This window comes from Eubalaena glacialis, chromosome 1, assembly GCF_028564815.1.
Source record: "Eubalaena glacialis isolate mEubGla1 chromosome 1, mEubGla1.1.hap2.+ XY, whole genome shotgun sequence".
Classification (NCBI taxonomy): Eukaryota; Metazoa; Chordata; class Mammalia; order Artiodactyla; family Balaenidae; genus Eubalaena; species Eubalaena glacialis.
Genome location: NC_083716.1, coordinates 150,603,834 through 150,629,153, shown reverse-complemented (window position 1 = coordinate 150,629,153; position 25,320 = coordinate 150,603,834). Strand labels below are relative to the sequence as shown.

General features: G+C 34.0%; 1 protein-coding gene across 1 annotated transcript in view; it reads left to right on the top strand.

Moving 5' to 3' along the window:
* LRP1B (LDL receptor related protein 1B) overlaps nt 1–25,320 on the top strand; it is a gene marked incomplete at its 5' end in the record, with an annotated part of 1,521,642 nt that overhangs the window by 1,222,127 nt on the left and 274,195 nt on the right. The window contains 4 exons of the mRNA XM_061199746.1: nt 13,936–14,128; nt 14,758–14,883; nt 18,667–18,795; nt 20,971–21,090. Coding sequence (XP_061055729.1) covers nt 13,936–14,128; nt 14,758–14,883; nt 18,667–18,795; nt 20,971–21,090 — 568 coding nt within the window. The remainder of the gene's footprint in view (nt 1–13,935; nt 14,129–14,757; nt 14,884–18,666; nt 18,796–20,970; nt 21,091–25,320) is intronic.

Genomic DNA, 25,320 nt, shown 5'->3' with positions numbered 1-25,320 from the left:
TTTTCTTTTTTTAATCATGTATTTGAAGGGAAAAATGTTTTAATTATGAAGAATTTGAATTTATCAATTATTTATTTTATGGTTCATGCTTTTGCATTTATCTAAGAAATTTTTGTCCATCTCAAGATCAAAATGATTTTGCTCTGTTTTCTTCCAGAAGTTTTATAATTTAAGGGGAAACAATTCAGATTTTCACCACTAAGTATTAAGATGCCTTGTAAGTTGTTCATTGATATCCTTAATCAGTTTGAGGAAATTACCTTCTATTTCTAACTTGCTGATTGTTTTATCATGAATGGGTGTTGATTTTTGTCAAATTATATATTAATTACTTTTTGAATATGAAAGCAACCTGGCATTCGTGAGAAGAACCATACTTGATCATCATGTATAGTTGTTTTTACATGAAGTTACATTTGAATTACTACTTTTTTTCTGTTTAAAATATTTTCATTGGTCTCCATAAGAAATATTGATCTGTAATTTTTTTTTTCTTCTTGTATTGTTTTTGTTAGATTTAGGTGTAGGGTTATTCTAGTCTCATGAAATGAACTGGAAAGTGTTTCTTCCTCCTTTATTTTCTGAGAAAGTTTGTGTAGGTGTTTTTTCCTTTCTTGACTCTATGAGAGAATTCACTATTGGAATGATCTGGGCATGGAGGCCTTCCTCCCTCCCTCTCTCCCTCCTTCCCTCCCTCCTTCCTTCTTTCTTTCCTTTCTGTACATACACACTCACATACATGTATATATCCATTACGCCAACTTGTTTTCTTAAAAAGGCCACCCTTTCCTCATGGAATTAACTTTGTATTTTTGTCAAGAATGATGTAAATATAATGAATAGGCTATTCTGGGTTCCTTTCATTTTCATATAAATTTTAGAATCAGTTTGAGATTTTTCAACCAACGCCCTTGCTGGGATTTTGATTGGGATTTCACTGTACTTATAGATAAATTATGGGAGAATTGATATGTTAATAGTAATGAATCTTGTGATTGATATGTATGGTATATTTTGACTTATTTAGGTCTTTAATTCTCTCATTAATGTTTGTCAGTTTTCAGTGTACAGGTCTTGTACATATTTTGTTAAATATATTTTAAGTATTTCACATTATTATGTAATTATTTTAACTTTTTATTTTTGAAATAATTTCAGACTTACACAAAATTAAAAAATAATATAGAGTTCCCTTACACCCTTCAGCAATAATAAAATTATTACCATAACACAATTATGATTGATATAAAACTATTAATTGATATACAGGTCTTTTGCACATTTCTTCAGTTGTTAGCACTAAAGTCTATTTTCTAAACCAGGTTCCAATCCTGGAATACACATTGCAATTGGTTGTTATGTTTCCTTATTTGCCTTTAATCTGAGACATTGCCCTAGTTTTAGTTTGCCTTTTTAAGAAAATACTTTTGATGGGTACTATTCTGTTTTCCTTAGAATATCCCTCAATTTTGATTTATCTGGTATTTCTTCATGGCTAAATTCTAGTTAAAATTTTTGGGAGAGAAACAGTAATAGTGATATTGTCCCTTTTCTATAGTATTATATCAAGATGAACATCGTATTGATATGTCTTATTAATGGTGATGTTAACTTTACCATCACTTGGTTTGATCACTTGGTTAAAGTGACAGACATCTAATTTCACTTTAAAGTTACTTTTTTTTCCCTTATGAAGTTAATAAGTAGCTGGTGGAAATAAATAGTCTTTGAATTTTAACATTTGCTTATGTATCCCTTAGCCATCAATCTATGATCCCCATCCTCCCATTCCTAGGCAACCATGAATCCACTTACTGTCTCTATAGATTTGTCTATTCTGGATATCTACTATATATAGAATACAATATGTGGTCCTTTGTGATTAGCTCCTTTTACTTAGCATAATGTTTTCAAGGTTCATTAATGTTATAGCATGCATCAGTACTTCATTTCTTTTCATTGCTGAAGAATATTCCATTGTATGGATGTACCACATTTTATTTATCCATTAATCATTCATCTGTTGCTGGACGTTTGGGTTGTTTCTACTTTTTGGCTGTTATGAATAGTGTTGCAATGAATATTTATGAATATTCATGTGCAAATTTTCATTTCTCTATACCAATAGTGGACTTGATGTATCACATAGAAACTATGTTTAACAATTTGTGGTATTGTTAGACTGTGTTTTGTAAAACTATGTTTAACAATTTGTAGTATTGTTAGACTGCTTTCTAAAGTGGTTGCACCATTTTACATTCTCAAAACTAGTGTATGAGGGTTCATTTCTCCACATGCTTACCAAGAATTGTTATTATTTGTCTTTTGTTTATAAAAATATGAATAGGTTTGAGGTAATATCTCACTGTGCTTTTGATTTGCATTTCCCTGAAGGCCAACCAATTCATTCTTTCATCCAACAGATATTATTGAGTGTCTAGTATGTGCCAGATGCTGGTCTAAGTGCTTAACATTCATCAGTGAACAAAACAGGTAAAGATACCCACTTTCAGGAAGCTTATGTTCCAGCAGGAGAAGACAGATAATAAGCAGTAAACCTAATAAGTACAAAATAGAGTAGTCTAAAGGAATTGAATGTGACATAATCGAGGAATACAGGTTGTAGTTGGAAACTCAAGATAAACCTCCCTCATTGAAAAAGTGTTATTTGAGCTAATTCTTGAAGGGATGAGCTAGGTGGCCATATGGATATTTTGGAGGCAGAGTCTCTCAGGCATAGAGAACAGCCAGTGGGAAGACTTTGTGTGCTTGGTATATGTGAGACATAATTAGGAGGCCATTGTGGCCAGAATAGAGAGAACAAGTGAGCATGGAAGAGATTAGTAGCTGATAATTCCAGAGAGGTAACTGGGCACCAGGTCATATAGGGCACTATACACCATTTCAACGACTTCGGAGGATTTTGAAAAAGATTAACAGACACGCTGACCTCCAGATGTAAGAAGGTTGTTACATTTACTCACTTTGTTTTTACATTTGTATTATTTTTAAATTTTTGTTTTGAATTTCTGCTTCACCTTATAGCCTCCTATTGAATAAAATGAGTTTTATTGGGACACATTTTTAAAGCATATTTCTCAATTTTAGGGATTATAGGAATTCAGATTTAATAAACGTGCAAGACTTTTTGCAATTCTAAAAATAAACAGCATTAGAAAAAATATCACTCAAGAAACTGATGACAGTGTTTGCTTCTAAGGAAAAAGATGTGAGGTTGGAAGTTGGAGGTGGGAAGGAGTGTGTGCATAATTATTGTGATTGTTAAAAATAAGTTGAATTGTATGTAAATTATACTCCAGTGAATTTGATTGAAATAGAAAACAATATGCATAATTAAGGAAGGTGTGTATATGAAAGTATACAAAGTCATGCAGCTAGATCCTACAGTAGTTTTCACTGAGTTTTAGGGTTTTTTTTAAAGTATGTCTTTTAATTTGATTAATCAAGAAGAATTTTAGGATGACATTGCCACATAGTTATGAAAATTCAAATGCATTTTAATAACTCACCTTCCCATCATTACATGTACATTTATAAATATGTCCATATTTATTAAAGTGACCCTGAGTAGCCTGTGGCTATGTGTGTAACATTTAAAAAGTACAGCATATCAATAATATAATTTTATATTATATTATGATTTTATATACATACAATTTTTATATTATATAAATAAAATGGTTAAGTAAACATTTTGGATATAACCTTCCATCACAAATCTTTTGTCACTTGTCAGAGCGATATTTAACAAATCAAATGAGGTTTGGTTTTTTGTTTTGTTTGTTGGTTTTGGCTAGCAATCATAAGAATGTTCAGAACAGCACGAATATCCCTCTCCCTACATACACAGCAAGCAAAAATCTTTTATTTCCGGAATTGTAAACCTTGCACCTGCTCAATGTAACTCCATCACTTGCAGTTCTAATACTGAAGGTGACAGGAGTTTCAGGACGGCCAGTGTCCATGTCATATGACTTACTTAATTAAAATTACTGCTTTTCAGTTTTACCTCAAAATTAATAGGTAGGCATAATAATATTTGTAACCCTTAGTAGAACTTTCCAGATGACATGGGAGAAAAAAAATAAGACAGAACTCAATTTTGCCAAAGCAGACATTAATTTTACCTCTAAGCATAGGTTTAATGACATGGTAATCTCAGAAGTTGCAAAAGCATTAAATTTACAAATGGAAATCTATTCTAAAAGTTTATTTTAGAATAGTTTGCAAAATTTTAAAAAATAAGAATAAAACTCAAAGTGTATTTAAGATTCTAAACCCACCTTTACAAACCTATTTAAATCCTATTGCATTCATGCAAAAATACTTATAGCTAACATTTATGAAAAGCTTACTATGTAATCATGATAAGTATTTTATGAATATCATTTAACATTTTCTGAAATTCTATGATAAATATTAATTCCGCTTTTGTCATTTTAAAGATGAGGAAAGAGAGGCCCCGAGAAGTGAAATAATGAGCCCCAGGTCACACAATAAGAGGACGTGCTAGACATGATTGCAAATATTCTAACTCCAGAGTCCAGGCTCATAGTCCTAGGCTAACCTTCCTTTTTAAATGTAGTAAGAGTTAAGTTAATCTGTTTCTGGCCTTTCCCTTGACAGTTGTATTCACATAATCACATACACTGAAAAACAAATATTCATGCATACAAACAGGATGGTATCCTTTCGTGCAGGACAATTTTTTAACTTCTTACAATGTAGCATTTAAAATAATATTTAATTTTTGTTTGATAGTCAGTAAATCCTAATTTAAAAAATTAAGACTGGTAATTCAGTATGGCTTGGACATAGGAGGTTTTGACTTAACATATTACTTTGACTAGCTCTTCACTTTTTCTACTAAAATATTAAAAAGGAGGGTTATATTTAGACAATGACCTAGAGAGTAACAGTATTGAAATATTTATCAAAGGCATGAATGTGATCCTGAGATTATGTTTACCATTCTTCAGTAAAACATAAATGTTGGTAATACAGTTTTATAAAGAAAAAAGTTTATTTTTCTGTACATAAGCAAATAAAGTACAAAGTTGAGTTCTAAGTTCATATAAATGTACATTAAAAAGAAAGAAGAGGAAGAAATAACCACAAACACAGGGCAAGAAATAAGCACAAACACAGGGGGAAATATTTTTTTAATTGCTCATTTATTTATTGATTTGATCAATAAATAATCATTGAAGGCTTCCCTGGTGGCGCAGTGGTTGGGAGTCTGCCTGCCAATGCAGGGGACAGGGGTTCGAGCCCTGGTCCGGGAGGATCCCACATGCTGCGGAGCAACTAAGCCCATGCACCACAGCTACTGAGCCTGCACTCTGGAGCCCGTGGGCCACAACTACTGAGCCCGCGTGCCACAACTGCTGAAGCCCGTGCGCCACAACTGCTGAAGCCCGTGCGCCTAGAGCCCATGCTCCGCAACGGGAGAGGCCGCCGCAGTGAGAGGCCTGTGCACCTCAGCAAGGAGTGGCCCCCACTCCCGCAGCTGGAGAGATCCCACGTGCAGCAACGAAGACCCAACACAGCCAAAAATAAATAAATAAAATAAATAAATGTTAAAAAAAAGTAAAAAATAATCATTGAATGTTAAATATGTTCTATTGTATTTATCTATGGATAGAAATCTATTTATCTATGGAAAAAATACAAGCTCTTATGATATTCTCTGATGAGTGTTATAATGAATGTGTATAGAAACTGTCTGGATATGCAGAAGAAGAAACCATTTTGCTTTGGGCAGCTGGGAAGGGGTTCCCAAAGGAAGTCACCCTTGAATTGGGTCTCACATTGAATGGTTTTGGAAGGGATTCAAAGCAGAAGGAGCTAACTGAAAAATATATTTAGTTTTTTTTTTAACGTTTACTCTTTATTGATACAAATCATCTTATGAATCTCAAACTGTCTAAATATATCTAAATCAGAATTTTGGATAAGCTATAACTTTAATAACTATAATCAAATGTGAAGCCACGACAATCATAATGTTAGAAACTTGCTCAAATTCCATTCAGGAGTGGCTATAACACTTCAGGAATATCACAGTTTTTCTTCTCATTAGTTTTCTGTGTGACCTAAGGGAGTATATTATCCATCCTCTTTCTTTGGGAAAGGAGCTGAGTCATTACCTTTTACTATCCTATTTTACAGATTAAGACTCTGAGTCCCAAGAAGCCAAAAAGCTATCCAAGGAAAAATAATGAGTCTCAGAATAGGGTTCTTTCTACTACTTCTCTAATGCATATCTACAGATCTTTTCTCCATCCTCCTCCATGTTCTCTTCCCCCTGAAGGTTTACCTGTGTGGTCAAATGGCTTCCTTGTCCTCTGGCCTTTGGTTGAGTGTGATGAACAGAGAGATCAGAAAGAGAGAGTGTGAAATCAAAGTAATTCATTCTCTAATCTCTCTCAGAAGGGTCTGCCTCTCTAACAAAGGCTGGTACCTCCTCTCACACAATAGGCAGTCTTTTAGATGATTGCTGTGAATGTTGTTCTTTTCAAATTTGGTTGGACACTAATGACATTTAGATATTTTATATTTGTTCTGCAAACTCACTCAGGCAAGTTAAATATAGCCATCTATTCTTAAGTTAAATATTTCTCAGTTTTAAGTTGCTGGTTTACCACATCACCATTCTCTCCCAGGCTAAAGCAACTGCAGTTGTTTCTCTGCAATCTATAACACTTTGTCATGCCTGGCCATGGCAGGGGCCAAGTTGTCATTTCTCATAATGATCATTTATGATCTTGTCAGTGAGGCAATCAGCTGGGGTGTTTGGGAAGCTTCCTGTTTACTTGGCTTTTAAATTGTTTGGTTTAACATTTAGCATCTGGGTGTTGGAAATATGTTGTCTGGCTTATAAAACAATGTTTTTATTCCTTGATTAGTTGCCGCGCTTCTACCAATAAAGACCGGTGAAGTTTCAAGATAGGAAAGGCATATTTTTAGTGACTAAATTTCCTGACACATAACTTCAAGTCAATTGAAGTTGAAGTTGTGGATTACCAATTTAATTGTCCATCTATGAGGACACACGTGAGATTACGTGACTTTGTCAAGAAATGCATTATCTGAATGAACATGACTATTTTGAAACATGAACCTATTTATAGGTTCAAGGTTAAAGTGCCTGAAAATTATGCCATAATGGTATATTATTACCACATAACATGGTAGAGTGTAATTTACGAGGACAAAGCTTTTGCATTGTAAATAAAGATGCTGATTAGGCTTGCAAGGTACAGTATTCATGAAATTATGATAAAAATGTTTAATAGGGAGATGAGAAAGTGTAATTTAGTGGATTTCACTTCTCTTTTCCACATTGAACTCTAACCAGTGAAATGTCTAAAGTCAGCTCAATTCTTAGTGGAACCTATTGTACCCTATGAAAGTAACATGCATAATTATAGACTGAGTTTAATGTTGCTTTTTTCCCTTTTCTGTGTGTCAGCAGAAGTAAAGAAGTAAACTACTAAGTTCAATCAGTATTAAAATTTATAAAAATTCCTGTATACCAAATGACTTTTGGTAGCAACATAGAAAAACTTTCATTGTCATAAGAATAACTATTCCTTATCCATAAAAAATAACTATTTTTATTTATGTTTAACTAACATAATTTATTTTTCATTCTTAGTGATTTAGCAATGTTTACTGAATGTCTATTTTGTTCACATAAAATATACTGAATAGAAAAGGGGTGCAAAGAGATTACTACTGTTCCTAACTTGAAGGAGCATAGATTTAATAATAAGGACAGCACGTACACATCTGCTAATATCAAAGAGTTTCTCCTGTCTCTTTAACCAAGGCAAATTTTATATATAAAATTTAATTCAGATCTTAGTTGCTTTGGGTCTGAAATAGCCTCAAATCATTGAGTAAATCTGTGACCTTGGGCTGATTACATAAGCTTGTTAAGCTTCAATTCTCATCAATAAAAGGTGGATTGGAATAGTATCTACCATATAGGGTAGAGTGAGATTAAATTTGGTATGATGCATACAATACATACGCATCCTGTACGTTGTAAGCATTCATGAAGTGTTAGCTCTTATTGTTTACTAAAACAATGGTAAAAGGACGATTGAATGAATGAATGAGTGACAAAACCCTTGTGGGTTCTGGTAGAAAGGGAAATAGAGAGTCCTTAGTTTGTAAATACTCCCCTAATATTTGTATTCTTCACCTTTCTTGCTCAAAATATCAGAAGTATTATCCTTTGTCTGGAAAAATGCAGTTGATCTTAACTGGTGTCCCTGAAACTCTTTTTGTTCTTATCTGATCTAATCTCTACACCAGAGGCAAAATAATCTTTATGAATGAATAATGACCTTAAAGTGCTTAAAAAATTTTTTTTAATTTACCATTACTTGCAGAACAGAACTCAGCTCACAACCTTGGCCTATAGGAAGGAAGGTCCTACATATTTGCCCTTCTGGCCTTTCTCACCAGGCTCATCATGGGATCCTCTCCCCAGATGTCTGAGTGTTAATAATGCTCACTTAACCTTTGCTCCTTTTCCCAGCATTTCATGTTCCCCCTTCCTCTTGCCTTTTGCACCATGTATTCCCTCTGCCAAAAGCTTTTCCTTCTCTTTCCCGTCCTACCTCCTATTCATCCTTCCTTTTCTCAGGAAAAGCTTCCCAGAAAGCACAGTATAGAAGTTATCATTTTCTTAACAAGCAATCTTTATTATGTTGATTCAAAAGAACAGTTACTGAAACTTAAAGCAGATATAAATCTTAAAGCCTGGCTCTTCAAAAAGGAAAAAGTAAAACTGTCTTAATCAGCTCCGGCTGCTCTAACGAAATACCACAGACTGGGTGGTTTAAACAATAGACATTTATTTCTCAGGGTTCCAGGCTGAGAAGTCTGAGATCAGCATGCCAGCATGTTTGGGCTCAAGTGACAGACCTCTTTCTGGCTTGCAGCAGCTCCTTTCTTGCTGCGTATCCTCACATAAAGGAGAACAAGAGAGATCTTTTCCTCTTCGTATAAGGACACTAATCCCATCACAGGGACCTCACCCTCATGACCTCATCTAAACTTAATTACCTCCCAAATGTTCCACCTACAAGTATCACATGGTGGGTTAAGATTTCAACATATGAATTTTGGGGAGACACAAACATTCAGTCTGTAACATTGTTACAGGTGATCTTTTATACTCATGAAATATTGACTAGGGAATAACATGTTATTTCCAAAGAAATACAAATGAGGAATATTAAATTAAACTCATACACTTACTAAATATCAACCATCTTTTCAGATTTCCAATAGGGCAAAAAAGTGCATTTTAGCTTTAGTTTTCCCCATGCTCCAGTGTGTGTGTGTGTGTTTGGAAGGGTGGAGGTTAGGTGAAAACCACTATTATACAGCAACGTGACCTGCACTTAGATTAGTAAAATTGTTCTAAGCACAGGAGAATATATGGAAGAATTATCTTGTCCCTCTGTAATATAAGATGTTCTAATGTATTACAGGTCAAGGAAGACATCTTTTTCCCCTCTTTAAAGAGGTTGAAGATTGGAGATAGTTGCTTTTTTTTAAGTTAAAATTTTAAAATTGATTTTACTTATATCTCGAAACTTTGGAGTGCTCACGTGCCTGTCAATTTGTAAAGAAAAAAAATATATATATTCTTTAATCCAAAATGATAAGTAATTAGTTCTTTGTGGTAAGATTATTATTTATTTTCTTTTGTACTTTTCTCTGTCGTATAATTCTTGTTTTTTAAAGTGAGCTCCCAAACAGCAGCATCAGCAACACCTGGAAGTTTGTTAGAAATGAAGACTCTGAGGTTCCACTCCTAACCTAGTAAATCAGAATATGAATTTTAACAAATCTCAAAGTGAATTGCATGTACATTAAAACTTGAGAAATATTGCTCTATAGAACAGAAATTACTTATATTTTCAGAATAAAAATGAAGTAATTGTTTTTATAAGAGGGTAATTACCAGTTAATTCAGAATGAATGAGGAAAAATTTGGGAAATCAGGAAGATGACATTGCTAATTACCTCATAATTTAGAATTTGATATAGGATGGAGTAAAGAGGGGGGACTATTTTTCTTTTTAAACTACCACATTCCCAGGATTATCTGTTTTCTCCAAACCACATCAATTTTAGTAGTCAGTAAATGATTTAATCCTAGAATGTATTAATTCCTGAGAAGGCAACATGTGGCACCAGGAAGGGTATTTTCCAAATATTTGTTTCTTCGTGACCATTCCCATGCAGTCATCATTCCTGTGACAATTCCTTTTTTATTTATTTTTTCTGATTACAGGGAAAAGTAATCTAGCTAGGTCTCTGCTTGGCATATTTAATATTCCAAGGCAAATAATCAAATTGATTTATTTCTATAAAAATATTACTATTGAGGTTTCTAAATTTGATTTTTATACAAAAATAATTATTTTATAACAGATCTGGAGGCAAAAACCACAAAAGTTAATATCAAACTTATCTCTGACAGCTAAATTAAATAAATACAAACATATATGTATATATACATATGTATATATGGCAATATAAGATGTTCAAAACATTTCTATATATATCCTTATAACAGCCCTGTGAAGTTGTTGAAGCAGGTTTTAATCAGCCCCATCTTAAAGACGAGCAAACTAAAATCAAAAAAAAAGTGAAACATCTTCCCCAAATCTACTCTGCTCAAGAATGACCATGCTGCCATTTGAATGTAGGCCTTCTGAGCCCTTCCCATTATACCACAATGGTTTCTAAAATGGAGATAACTGAGTAAATTCTATAGTATGCCACGAAGTCTCTATTCATGTAATTTGTCCACAGTAGGGAGGCAAAGCTTTCTTCTAAATGAAACCAAACAAAATACAATAAACTACATCAATGCCTTTAAAGCTGTTTGTTGAAGTTTTTGCTGCCTTAGAGGCAAATTCTTGTAGATTTCTTCGCTTCTGTAAGGCTTAAGGTCCTTTTTTTCCTCTCTTCTTTTGTATGTTTACTGTTCTATTCCTAAAATTATGTCTCATCTCTTTGCTACAAGAGAAAACTCATATTGGTTTCTCTCTTCTAGAAATCTGAGCATTTCATTCAACTAACAAGGGTATGCTCACATTTAAACCATCCCTCTGTTCATTCACTAATTTGCTAAAGAGTTCAGAGGAACTATTTGGATAGGTCACCTATGGATTGGATTTAGAAACAAAAGCAAAGTAAAATGACTAGACAATAAAAACGTCTATTTTCTGATGGATCCTGTCCTTCCAAATGTAGTTGCAGTCCCATATATTTACTTAACGTTACTTCTGAAAATATTTTAAAGAAATTTTTGGCCTTTATTTAAAAAAAATTATTTAGATCTGATTGACATGCACTAAAATGTAAATATTTAAAGTTTAAAAGTCTTCACACACACACACACACACGTGCACACATACACAAACACCCATATTATCTGTGAGTCCACCATCACATCAAGATAATGAGCATATCAATGACCCCAACACATTTCTTCATTTCCCTTTTTAATCCTTCTTTTTCCACCCTACTGCTTCCCACTCTGTCCACAGGAAACACTGTTTTTTTTTTGTCACTACAGATTAGTTTGCATTTTGTAGAAGTTTATATGAATGGTATCATATACCTTGTACTCCCTTTTGTCTGGCTTCTTTCACTCAGCATAATTATTTTGAAATTTATCCAGTGTTACATACATCAATAATTTGTCCTTTCTTTTTTTTTTTTTCTCAGTAGTATTACATTGAATGTGTTAGGGAAAAACTATCCATGACTCCTGTTAAAACGATAAAGCGGACTTTATTCAGGACTATCAGGATAGGTATAGAGACAACTGCAATGGGGTTTTGCAATAGAGGAGAGGGATTGAGCTCAACTCTAAATACAAGGAAAAGTAGAAATTTATAGCCAGGGAGTGAATGGGCTGTGAGTGGATGGACAATTACTAAGAGAAAATATCAGAGGTAAGGGAGGATTTTAATCAGCCCCATCTTTAAGATGAGCAAACTAAAATTCAAAAAATAAGTGAAACATCTTCCCCAAATGCACTAAACTGACCTAACAAGATTCTTGGTGAAGGCAGGCCTAGGTGATCTATCAGACTTTGTCTGATCCCCGGTCTGAATGCTTTTTATTTTTGTTTTCTTGCCTAATTACACTGGCTAGAAATTCTAGGACAATGTTGGGTAGAAGTAGTAAGAATGATTATTCCTGTCTCATTCCTAGTTTTATTTCTATTCATATTTTTAGTCTGAGTTTCTATCAGGAATGCATATTAGATCCAACCAATAAATTCTCTGCATTTACTGAGATCTTCATATGAGTTTTCTTATTTTGCGTGTTATACTGATAGGATTTTAAAATGTTTAATAACTCTGTATTCCTTGGATAAAACTCACTTCATCATTATGTGTTTTCCATTTTATTGATATCAAAGAGCCATCTTTTAGTTTCATTGATTTTCCTCTGATTTTTTTCCTGTTTTCTATTTCCTTGCTTTCGCTTCCGATTTTTATTTTGTTTTCCTTTATTTTGGATTTAACTTACATTTTCTCTTCTACTTTCTTAAGGTGGAAGCTGAGGTCACTGATTTGTGACTTTTCTTATTTTTCATCTTTTTTTCCATAGTAGTTTAGTGGTAAAATTTTATATATTACCATTAAAATTCTTGAGCTTTCTTTTGGGAAACAGTTAAGCTACCTGGAAAGAGTTTGATCCTTTCAGGATTTGCTGTTAAGGTTTGAGAGAGTGGAGTAGAACAGAGTTTAGGGTTAATTATTCCCCACTGCTGAGCCAAGACCCTTCCAAGTACTCTACTCAGAGTCCCATGAATTAGAAAGATTTTAAGTCTGGTTGGCGTTAACAAGTGTGATTCTTGGACCCACGTAAATTTTGGAAACTCTTCTCTCTAATCCTTTTGCGTGACTCTTTCACCAGCTTGCAGTAACTGTCTCACATACATAGGCATGTGCTTAAAACTCCAGAAGGACCCTGTGCAGATATCCAGAGTCCTCTCTCTGTTGCCTTCTCCTCTCCAACACTCTGCCTTGTGAGAGCTAACCATATTACCCTTCCGTAACTCTCAGCTGTATCCACTCAGAGAGTTCCCTGGACTCTGTTGGGTTTCTTTGCACTGTGTTGCTACCTGGACTGTGTCTCAGGCTATAAACTGTGGAGGTTATGGGACTCACTTGGTTTATTTCCTGTTACTCAGGAATCACTGTCCTTCCTTACCTGATATCCAATGTGTTGAAAAGCCTCCTTTTATATATATATATATATATATATATATATATATATTTTTTTTTTTTTTTTTTTTTTTAGTTGTTTTATTGAGAAGGAAAATCTATACCCTTTTACTTCATCTTGGTCTGAATGAAACTTTTTGGTCTTTGCTTTTAAACTTTTATTGCCAATACATGTATATCTGGTTAACTTATTCATGTTGTAAGCTTCCTAAAGGAATAACCTGGATCAGTTGAACTTTATATTCTGTATATAGTTCTGAGAGCTTAGTGAGTGTTTACTGTATATCTAAAGATTTCTTAATAATGATAAATAAATGTTTAGTACTAGTAGTCTCATATTGTTGTCGTGATGATTTTGGTTTATAATGCTAAAAAGACACAACTGCTTAAACAAACTGAATGATGATTAAATAGAAATATACTGCAAAATATTAAGTAAACATTGCAAAAGCTAAGGATGGTTAAGACATTTAAAATAAACTATAAACACATTATGATAATACATATAATGAAATGAATTTTTATCTGATTATTTCAATAATCAGAAATAATCTTAATCTCTCTTTTTTCGTTTGAGCAAAAACAGGTGTGGATATCTTCATTTAAAAAAATATGATATTTTACTTTATTCCAGGTGATTGTCAAATCTGGGCCAGGGACTTTTCTCAGTTTGACTGTGTATGACAATTATATCTTCTGGTCAGACTGGGGAAGAAGAGCTATCCTGCGTTCCAACAAGTACACGGGAGGAGATACAAAAATTCTTCGTTCTGATATTCCACATCAACCAATGGGTATCATAGCTGTTGCCAATGACACCAATAGCTGTAAGTTACAATATTTATTTGTAAGTTACAAATATATTTCTCAATTATATAATCTCTCAAAAAAAGTATTTATGTTTTTAAGTAATAGTTGGATTTTGTTTTCTTACTGTTTCTGGAGCTAGTGTTCAGGCTTTGACTATCTAATATATTGAAATTATCTGAAAGTTTTATGGAAAATTTTGTAGTTCTTAATTTATCACCAGAGGAACAATTCATTTTTAATTATTTGCTTCTGGATTTCTATTTCATACTTTCTCACTCCTCATATTTTTGAACATTCAAATCGTTTCCAAGAAAATAATACTTGTTGATAAACAAGCTTTGCATCTGGCCTTAAAATTTTTTTAATCACTGGAATACCTACAAAATTGCAGTCTGCAGTATGCATGTGGTTTCTAGAGGCACTAGTGCGTTTAATGACAAATATGTTAGAAAATGTAGAGATTTGTTACATATTTTTAATGTTCTTATCTTTTGGAATATTTAGATTTGTTTCAAAATCCCAAATCTTCCTTGTTCATGAGATATTTCTGAGAGATTGAGGCTGTCTAACAGTTTACTGTTAATCTATATTAACATAGACTAGGAATTCAATATAAAATGTCACCAGTAAAACCTGTTCATTGCAGGTGAACTTTCTCCATGTGCGTTACTGAATGGAGGTTGCCATGACCTGTGCCTTTTAACTCCTAACGGAAGAGTGAACTGTTCCTGCAGGGGGGATCGAATATTGCTGAATGACAACAGATGTGTGAGTAAGTAAAGAGGATTGAAATGTGATATAACTGCTCAAAATGGCACACATGGACCTTGAAATTGTTTGAGTATATTTATGAAGTTGTACTCTCTTCCAGTATTAGAGGCCTGGTTGTCTTATCTCTCCATTCTAAAAAGAACTCAGTTTACCATTCTACCTATAGCACCATGTGATAGGTAATGATAACCCAAACAGTGACAAATGTTATGTCCCCCTGATTCTGGGCTGGAAGGTGTTGGATTAGCTAGAGAAATACCTGCAAGCAATGATCATCTGAAAACTTGTGTTTATGGCTTTGAGGATTCAGTCAATAGCGAAATTAATTAAAGCTGAAATAAAGCAGTGTACAGGCAGTAGCTGAGTAGCTTTGTAGTAAACCCATTCACAGTCCATCAGACTATGTAAATGAGAAAGAATGGCTCACACAGCTTATTTGTAATCATTTCCAAACTGTTAATTAAAAATGTAACGTTGCAGGCTTGCATGATGTTTATATCTCCCAAAGGCATTACAATCTTTAATTAGTACCATTACAGTAAATACTTATTAACAGCTAAGTTTCCAAAACTGTTTCCACTATAAATAAGGGTTCAAGTGTTCCAATATTGCCATGAAAAATTAGCCAGCAACATAAAAAGGGTTAATTTCTCTTTAATATTAAGACTATTCATGAGTAAGAAAGATGGAAGAGAAGCATCTTGGAAAATTGGAAATTGGTGAACTCACTCTTAGGATGTGTCAATTTTTGACATTTTTTTTTCCTCCTCATCTCATATATTTCATCTTAGAAAATCAATAGAGCTGGATATATCTACATTATAAAAATTAGTATCATAAGCTGTAAGTATTTTTCATCTTTAGTCTTCTTTTGGTCTTTATATACCAAGAGGATGTTCTCTTTTGCCTGTTCTTTATTTTAATATGAGCACTTTGTCATCATTTTCTTTACTTTGAAAACTACTGCATCTAATGCAAGAACATATACGTATTTTCTCACTTTGCAAATTGGTACCACAACCCAAAAGGGCATCTCTTAGCAAAAGAAGTAAAAGACTTTTATTTAAGAATGTGCCAAAGAAAACAAGGGAATGATGTAATTGGTCAGAAGATAGCAAATTTCAATAATTCAGGCCACAAATTCCCACATTCCTTCATCACCTAACACTTCCCTGAATTGCTCACGCAATTGCTTAAACTCTCTCTTTCAGTTTGCCTTTGTGGTTTCAGCTGTAATGGTCTGGATCTGATGCTATCTGTAAGCCTGGAGTTTTAGCCATGCATTAGAATCACTCATGTTTCTTTCACAGGTCACTACAGGCCAGTAGTAAACCAATGCCTTTACTCAGAACAGCAAGGCTTATTTGTATACAGAGGATGCCTGTCATTGCTGAAAAATAGATTAGATACATTTGTCCCTACTAAGCCACCTGCTTCTCACTATTGATGAGAGGGAATGACTCAGACAGAAAACTATAGTTTTAAACAAGCATAGTTTTATTCACATAGAGCTGTAGAGTGATATTGGATTCCCCAGAGCTGACAAATCTTTACGGAAGTATCTTGTGTCCACTGTGCATTCATATTGAAATCCTGTGGTCCAGCAGATAGATTGAAAAGTAACTCTTGGCTTCTTCTTGTCAAATCCATCTTTAGGAAATGAGGATGTTTCTGGCATATCTGTGTCGACCTCTGAATTAGTTCACCCAGAGCAGTTTATGAATGTTAATGGCAGCATTACAGGGGTGAAGGACCATTTACTAACACCTACCTGAGGGCAAAGGAAGGAAAAACCATTTGTTGTCATAACTCTTGACAAAAAGATTAGGCAATTCCATTTTACACAACATTGCTAACCTTATTAAAACCCATAACAGAAATAAGAATAGCAAATATAATTAGATGAAGCAATTACCTTGTAAGAGAATTGAGGATAGCTGAACCACATTTTTTGTTTCTAGAAAGAGGCAGAAAATACTCAATACTATTTCCTCAAAGGAACATACCTAAGCAAGAATTGTGCCCATACAATGTTTGTTTTTTCATGATAAACCATATTTATCATGAATAATTTTCATTTTTTCCTTAAAGGCACAATGATTATAAAAGCAAAATATGATATTTGCCATCATAACAATTAGATTTCACTGGAAATGAGAAATTAAACAGGATATGTTTAAAATAGACAAAATAAGTTAGGAACTCTAATGGACTGTCAGTAAATGGATGAATTTTGTTCAGTTCATGATCTAAGGTGATTGTGTGCAGTAATGTCAGCACTCTTCTTAAAGACAATAATTCTTTAAAGTTAATGATATTTTTAGATTCTTAATTCCTTGTTGCTTCCTCTAAAATGGTATTCTACCTTAGCTACTGACCAGTGAAGTTTAGACTGCACCAAGAAAAATAAAATCACCTTTAGAGAGGCATGCTATCATTTAAAGAGTTAAATTATAAGTCTTTAATAGGTAGATAAGATAGATATTCTAGTAAAATGAGTTAAATTCTAGGATAATAAAGAAATAAAACACTGGAAACTTCAAACAGTATTTGTGGCTGTTTAATTGATTATTCCTGAAATAAATCCTAAAAACTGATTGTAAATGATAAAATTAAGCTATGTTACCTGCATTAGTAGAAATAAATGAATTCTAATTACCTCCAACATAATTAATATGACTGACTTTCACTGTACAATTTTTCAACAAGCAATGGAATGAGTACATGCAAGCGAATAGCACGTAATACAACCAAAACATTGCATCCCAAAAGTTTGCTAGTAAATCTATTATTTAAGAATAAAAATAAATCTGTTTTCCCCAAGAGAGGTCTTTCTAAGACAAGGGTAACATACTGGCACTCCAGGGATGAAACCTAACTGTAGAAAAGCTTTTTGTCCTCATGGCTGTTGCCCGGTACTCACAAGTTGGGCAAACCACATAAAAACTCAGGCTTTTAATGTCTTATAAAAATCCTGACATTTAGAAGTGGGACAATATGGCAGTGGTCCGCTGGAGCCCATAAGCATCTGGTGCACATGCTTTCCAGTTTATCATTGTCCTCCACCAGCACATCCTACAGGTTCCCATGCATTTCAAGGAGTAGGTAGGTACTGATCACGTGTGGCAGGAAGAGAGGGTCTGCTCCCTGGTACTTCTCACCATGGATAGAGCAAGAGGCTGATGAAAGTAATTTCAGCAATTCCAGCACTTCTGATTGATAGAAACTGATACAGAGGTTTCTTCAGCAGGTAGTTTGGGAGGAAGACCAGTTGGAGGTGAGATTTGAGATGAATAAATTCAAGCATTCCAAGATAAGAACTCTATATACTGGAAAATTTCAATGTATTGAAGAATATATGAGATTTCAATAAGAAAATACAAAAACACTCTCAGTATGTACAGAGCTTATTTAACTGGCTCTTTTTAAAAATTTATTTTTAACATACACTGTTAAGCAAGATTCATAAATATAGTCCCCCAGATTTAAACCCCTCCTTCTCTCCACACATGTACAGTCACCAAATAATTAACAAAATACACAAACAGGCATAAAAGAAAAATAAAGTCAGGCAATTCCCAAATATTTGCAAAGGGAGGTTGAAGACAACACAATAAAAAGTGTCCCTCTTAATTTTTTTGTAAAGAAATGCCATAAACCACTGTCCTTTATTAATTTTATATTTAGATAAATTTTAGTTTATTTTTATAATTAAAATTAAGGGAAACAATTGTTATGACATCAAAAATGTTATTGTATAAAACGTTGGCTTTTTTCCTTTCAGCTAAAAATTCTTCCTGCAATATTTATTCAGAGTTTGAGTGTGGAAATGGAGAATGTATTGATTACCAGCTCACCTGTGACGGCATTCCTCATTGTAAGGATAAATCAGATGAAAAACTGCTCTACTGTGGTGAGTTTCCAATGTATGATTTACTCATTTCAGAATGTAATTCTTTTTATAGTTTTTGGTGTGATTGTCTCCATTTGGTTTATGTGTATGATTTCCTTAATGCCTCTCATTAACATGTAGATCTAAGGCAAATGATTTGGCTTTGTTCTTATTCAAATGGGGCACCATATTTCCTACCCAAAACACATGATATTCATTGAAGAATTTCCTCATGGTTTTCCATGCATGAAGTATAAATTCAAATACAGCAGGAGCCTGTCTTTTGAGCTGCTTCATTATTCATCATTAGCAAAATGTGTTAGGCTTACATTCCTAAAAATATGTCAGAAATATCAGTTATTGGGTAGATATTGCAGGTTTACTCTGCAGCAAAAGTCCACCATCAGTCAATAGCATGTTGTTGTGTTGATATCAAAGTCTTATTCATTCTATTTTTGCCTCCAGGATTGTCCCAGAGCTAGTGTCCTTAGGTACAAAGGCTGATTGCTTTAGCCATGGTCCCCATTAAGTATGGAATTCCACCATCTGTGTCTCTGTAGGTGACACCAAGTGGTAGTCAACCTTTCCTTCTCCCTTGGAAGTAGAGACTGGCTTTTGGACCCTAGTAAGCAACTGTTATTTGCCTTCACTGCAACAATATTTTTCCTGAAAGTTTGTGTCTATGCAATCATTAATAGTTATTATAGAATTGATCCAGATTATTTCTAAATTAGTCTGATTTATTTCTGTGCTGTAATACAATAGTACTGGTATTATATGCTCTGCAAAATTTAGGAATCTATATCTGGAATTGCTATATTTGGCTTCTATTTTTCTCCTTTGTTTTCTTATATTAGGGAAAGTTAAAACAAGAGGAGGATGGATTTTGGGAAATTTATGTCACGCTTTTACATTGCAGAATAAACACCCTTGGTTAAAATGACAGTCAAATGTAATTTGTCCATAATTTGTATGTAACTGAAATCTTAGGGAATTTACCTCAAATGACATGTTTGCTTGAATCAACAGCTATATCCTGTACACCATGAAAATATTAAAGCATATAAAAATGTAATAATAATCAACTTACAAATTCACATTATTATGAATTGGCTTGAGAATATATTTCACCTTATTTTTATCTTCTTAGAAGGCAGGTAATATTTGTGTGAGAAGGGGTTAGCAAACTTTTTCTGTAAAAGGTCAGCTTGTATTATAGGTTTTGTGGGCCATATATACTCCTGTCACATATTCTATTTTTTTAACAATCCTTTAAAACTGTAAAAATCATTCTTAGCTTCAGAACCATATAAAAACAGGCTGATAGGCTGCATTTGGCCTGCAGGCTATAGTTTGACAATCTCAGGTATAGATTCCAGAGTTTAGAATCGCACTTGAGGTTAAATCTTTGTTCCCAAACGTACTAGTGTGTGACTAGCATGAACAAGGGTACTGACTTCTCTATGTTTTAGTTTCTCACTACCAAGCAAATCTAGATGGGGTGATGGTTGGGAGCATTAAATAAACAAATGTACATTTACATATGCTCAATATAGAGCCTGGCACAAAATTACTTTTCAGTAAATGACAGCTATTATTATTGTGAGTGGTACCTTCTACCCCAAATCAGAAAATGTCAGGAGACTCTCATTAAGGTAAATAGAATTCAGAGGCAATTATTATTCTGCTTAGAAAATTTGGATAGACATTTTAAGATGATTTCTAAGAGAAATTTATGGATAAGTAGGTGACTCTTGGATTCACTGATTCAGGGATACATGTTTCGACACTTTTTTCCTTGTTTTAAAATCCCTGTGGGGTACAAAGGAGAAAGGGGATAGGTGTTGGTGTGCCTTTATTACGTTGGAGGTAGAGATTCATTTCTTCAGACTTGAGTATGTGAAACATGTTTATTTCTACGCTAGCTTACAGAAATGCCAGAAACAATAATGTGAGTATAGTTTGACGAGGTCTCCGAGTATGAATCACTGAGGTTAAAACAGTCAGAAAGGCTTTTTACTGCATGAACTACTTGATAACGCACAGATATTCTAACCCAGAACTTGGATGCCACACGGCACTTGTTTTATAGATCCACAATCCGGTTATTGTGAATGAGATCTCATCTGTGATCTTCTTTTTGTAAAAATAGTTCTATAAGCCCTCCAAGTATGTGTTTTTACTTTTCTGTGTAAGAAAACAGAAGCTGTCGAAGAGGTTTCAAGCCCTGCTACAATCGTCGTTGTGTTCCTCACAGCAAGTTATGTGATGGTGGAAACGACTGTGGAGACAACTCTGATGAATTAGACTGTAAAGGTAAACACATATTGTATCAGCCTCGGAATATTATCATGCCAGGTGTTTCCTAAACTCTTCCAAAGTGTGTTCCTGAGAGCACTATGGTTTCCCCCTTTTGATACATAACAACAATTAGCATCTATGGACCATACTTTGGTAAATGCTGTTGGAGGGGAGTTACTAGAGTCAACTGAAAATTATGACTATATTTTCTGTTTCTATCTCTTTCTTTGCTCACTTCAAAATTCTTTCTCACCTTTTCAGTTCAAACACCCTATTTATGGGACATTTCTAACAGAATGTATAATACTGAATCTACTGCTCCAAAATGTTCCCCTTAATTCCTTAATTCTCTCTCCTACCCATGCTCTCATCATTTTCCTACTTATTGGACAGGAAACCTTGGTACTATCCTTGGTTCCTCCTTCCACCATGTTTTATCACCCACATGTCCAATCATCAACAAATCTTCCAATTCTTTGAGATATATTCCCCTTCAATCTACTTTGAGCCTGGATTAACAAAGTAGCCCTTTTATTGGTCTCCCTGTTTTTACTCTTTCCAGTAAATCTGAATTTTTAGTCATGCTAAAACAATTTAACATTTTACCATAGTAACTACTGTGACACATCAGCAACCAGACTACCTGGGATAGAACCCCAGCCCCCCCACTAACTGCATGACTTTGGATAAGGTACTTAACCAACCCGTGGCTCAGTTTCCCAAGCTGTAAGAAAAAGAGACAATAGTTAAAAAAGTATATCAGTATTAGAACAGAACTTGACATATAGTAAATGCTATGTAAACATTTACTTTTTTATCACTTCCCAGATAAAGCATCCCAATGTTTGCAGAATAAGTGACAAGTTTCTAGTCTGACATTTAAGGTCTCCTAAAACCTGGACCCAACAGATCTTTCCAAACCAATTTACCTTTAAAAATCTTTCCATCCATTGAAATACTTTATTGGTAAAATTCATTAAAGACTGAGACAAAATATTTGTAAGTTCTATGTGTGCCCTCAAGTAGTTCAAACTCTAAGTGAAAGATAGTCATTTAAACAGGTGAAGATGAATATAAGGTGCTATGATTGCACTATTAAGAACACAGTTTTGTTTTGTTTTTTTGGGCTTGGAAGTATCCTGAAAGGTTTCATAGACTAGATTAAATTTAAGCTGAGTCTTAAAGTATAAATACGGTAGAATGATCAAAATAGAAGAGAATTCCAAGTAGAAGGACCAATAATGAAAACTGCAAGTAATTTGATATGGTTAGAGCCAGATTGCATATTGGGGAGTGGTGAAAAAAATGAGGCAAGTTAGAAGAAAGAACCAGGAAATGAAGATTTCTTTTTGGTGCCATGTTAACGAGCATGACCTTTATCTTGCAGTCAACAGAAAGTTTAAAAAAAGGGGAAAAAAAACCTATGATTTTTAGAATGAAAACTCTAATACTGAGATCAGAAGGACAAAACAGTAGCCTATTACAGCAGCCAAAGCTAAGAATAAAGAGGAGAGAGACAGATACAACAGCATTTTAAAAGGTAGCATAACAAGTCTTTTGCGGTAATAAACATGGAGGAAGCATGGGAATAGAGGAGATACGTGTGTGTGTGTGTGTGTGTGTGTGTGTGTGTGTTTTGTATGCTTTTAAAATATTATTTGTTTTCATTAATTTTTAAATTTATTTTTGTGTGCCTTTTGTTTGTGTGAGATGGAGATAAGATAATAAGAATAGTCCACATTCTGAGGTTGGAGCACCTGTAGACATTCAGATGGAACTGTTTGAAAGGTACATAGGTAAATATAGATCTGGAGCTCAGGTAGTAGGTTTAGACCAGAAGTATTGATTTTGGACTTCTTAAAGAGAGAGAGCTCAAAGGATGTATGGTGTAATAGTTGTTTTAAGGGAGTGCATCAGAATGACCTGTTCAAAATGAAAGATACTAATATAAAAAGGAAAAGTACACCACAGGACTAATAAAAAGAGCTTCACAAGAAATTATTTTTTCAAGAAAGGAGGAAAAGTTCATGTTACAGAGAAGGCAAGAGGGCATGCATAGACTGGAGTGTCCACTGTAATTGGCAAATAGAAGATAATCTCTTACTTGCCTTCAAGAGAGTCAGTTCAGTGCAATGGCAAGGAAAAGCCAGATCACATTGGATTGAAACAGAATACGAATGGTGAAAGAGTAAAGACAGTGAATACAGATTATTCTTTAAAAAGTTTAATGGTAAAGAAAAGATGTGTGAAGTACGGTTGTAACGAGAAGGCTATAAAAAGTTGAGGAAGAGGGCAGAATGTGTACAAATTATTTTGTAGCTGATAAAGGACTGAGAAGTTACTCTGCTGTCTTAGACTATATATGACCTTGGCCAAACACTTGAGTAGCTTACTATCTAAGTTGACACTGTAGTTTAGGAAGAGCCAAGTACATTTGAAAATTAAGTCAACTATTGTTTCATATTATTTATAAAATATTAAAAATGATAAAATGTAGTAAGATACGGGAGTAAGTAGAGGGAAATGGATAAGCATTTGGAAGAAAGGAGGAAAGGAAACTAGAAGTAGACCAGAAAATGGGTATGTTCTATTAGTTATTTGTAAGCAGGAAAGAAGAATATAATGAAAACTTTAAGCTAGGATAAAAATAAAAATATCAAGCTAGAATGTGAAGAAACTGAATAATAAATACAGAAAGTAGATTTTAAAACAAAATTCATAAAAAGAGCTACGGAAATGTAATCAGTTACTGTGGGTTTTCTTGGAAAACAGTTTTTTTGAAAAGCAGTAAGTAAATTAGTGTGTTTGGGTTTATGAAATATAGTACCTAGTACATGGTATGTATTTATTAAACTCTTATGTGGCTGGTTGAAGCCGTCAGTCTTCCAAAAGTGTAGATAGGTTTCATTCTGCCTACTGATATCAGTATCAGCTGCTGAATAACAATAAAATAACTCAAAATGTTATTTCCCCTTTTTTTAATCTAAACTCTCGATTTCTGTGTTATAACCATCTCAGCCATATAGTTGGGGACAGAACTACTCTGAGAATCAAGTTTCTGTCAAAACTTTTCTTTTGTGATAATAATAGTAAAGAGATCATGACAATTGGATATCTTATGAAACAACAACAAAATCTTATGCCTTGAATTTCTTCCTATCTAATGCAGTACATTTGAAACTGCAAATGCTCAAGCACACGCTATATTACATACTAAAAATTAATAACTTTGAGTAAACGGACTAGCTTCCTTAGGATAAACCAGTGGGTAGCTTTTTAGATGAAAGGTTACTTATTACACTTGCATCTTTTAGATTTGATTTTTCTCTCATATTAAGGTTGTTCACATGGTATCCTTGTAGGGCACATTTCATGCTATAGAGGAAAGACTTACGTGGGTCCTTTTTCCATAAGCCAGTTTCTTATAAAACATTAATTCAGATGTGCATCTGTCAAACACATGGACACTTACAGCACTTAGAAGATAATGAAGGAAAAGGAACATGAACAGGCTCAGGAAGAATGAAAAATGAATGATTTCTCCAAACCTTTTCTTCCAGTCACTCCTTCTTTGTTTCTATAGTCAGTGCAACATAGGGATGCAGTACTTTGTTGTATGTATATATGCACACACACACAAACCACGTGTTATTGTTGAACGTAAATAAAGTAAAATATAACACAACTTAAACAGTACACGAAAAATGTCAATAAATACAGAGAGATTTTTATAGGCTGTGGAGAGAGGCTATGGTGGAATCATCCGTAAATTATTTGAGGTACTATTACAGTTTTGTTTGTTTAATTTAGATGTTAATAGTAATTAACATTACTCTTTTTTAATGCCACAAGTCCAAGAATCTATTTACGGAGTGGAAATGGATATTGCAAGGAGTTATTTTTGGTTTCTTATCCTTTGGAAGCAAAGCAAAACCCCAAATCCTCATCAATCTTTTATTACTGCCCCTTTGTAGCAATTCCTTTCATGACTGAGAGCTTTAGACATCAAGCTAGCTGGTGAGGATCTAAGGAGTTGTTCAGAAAGTTTGTCATTCTGTATTCCTCTTCTGGTTGTGTCAGAGTTTGAGTGAATAGATTTGTAGAGAGTGCATAATATCCCTCCTTCGCTCCCTGTTGAGATGAATATAATCCCTTTGAGAAGCACATGAACTTCCTTGGGCCATCTGAACACCTTTAGGTGTACTGGAGAGCTAAGTACTTCTGAGGTGACCTAGAGGAGAGGAA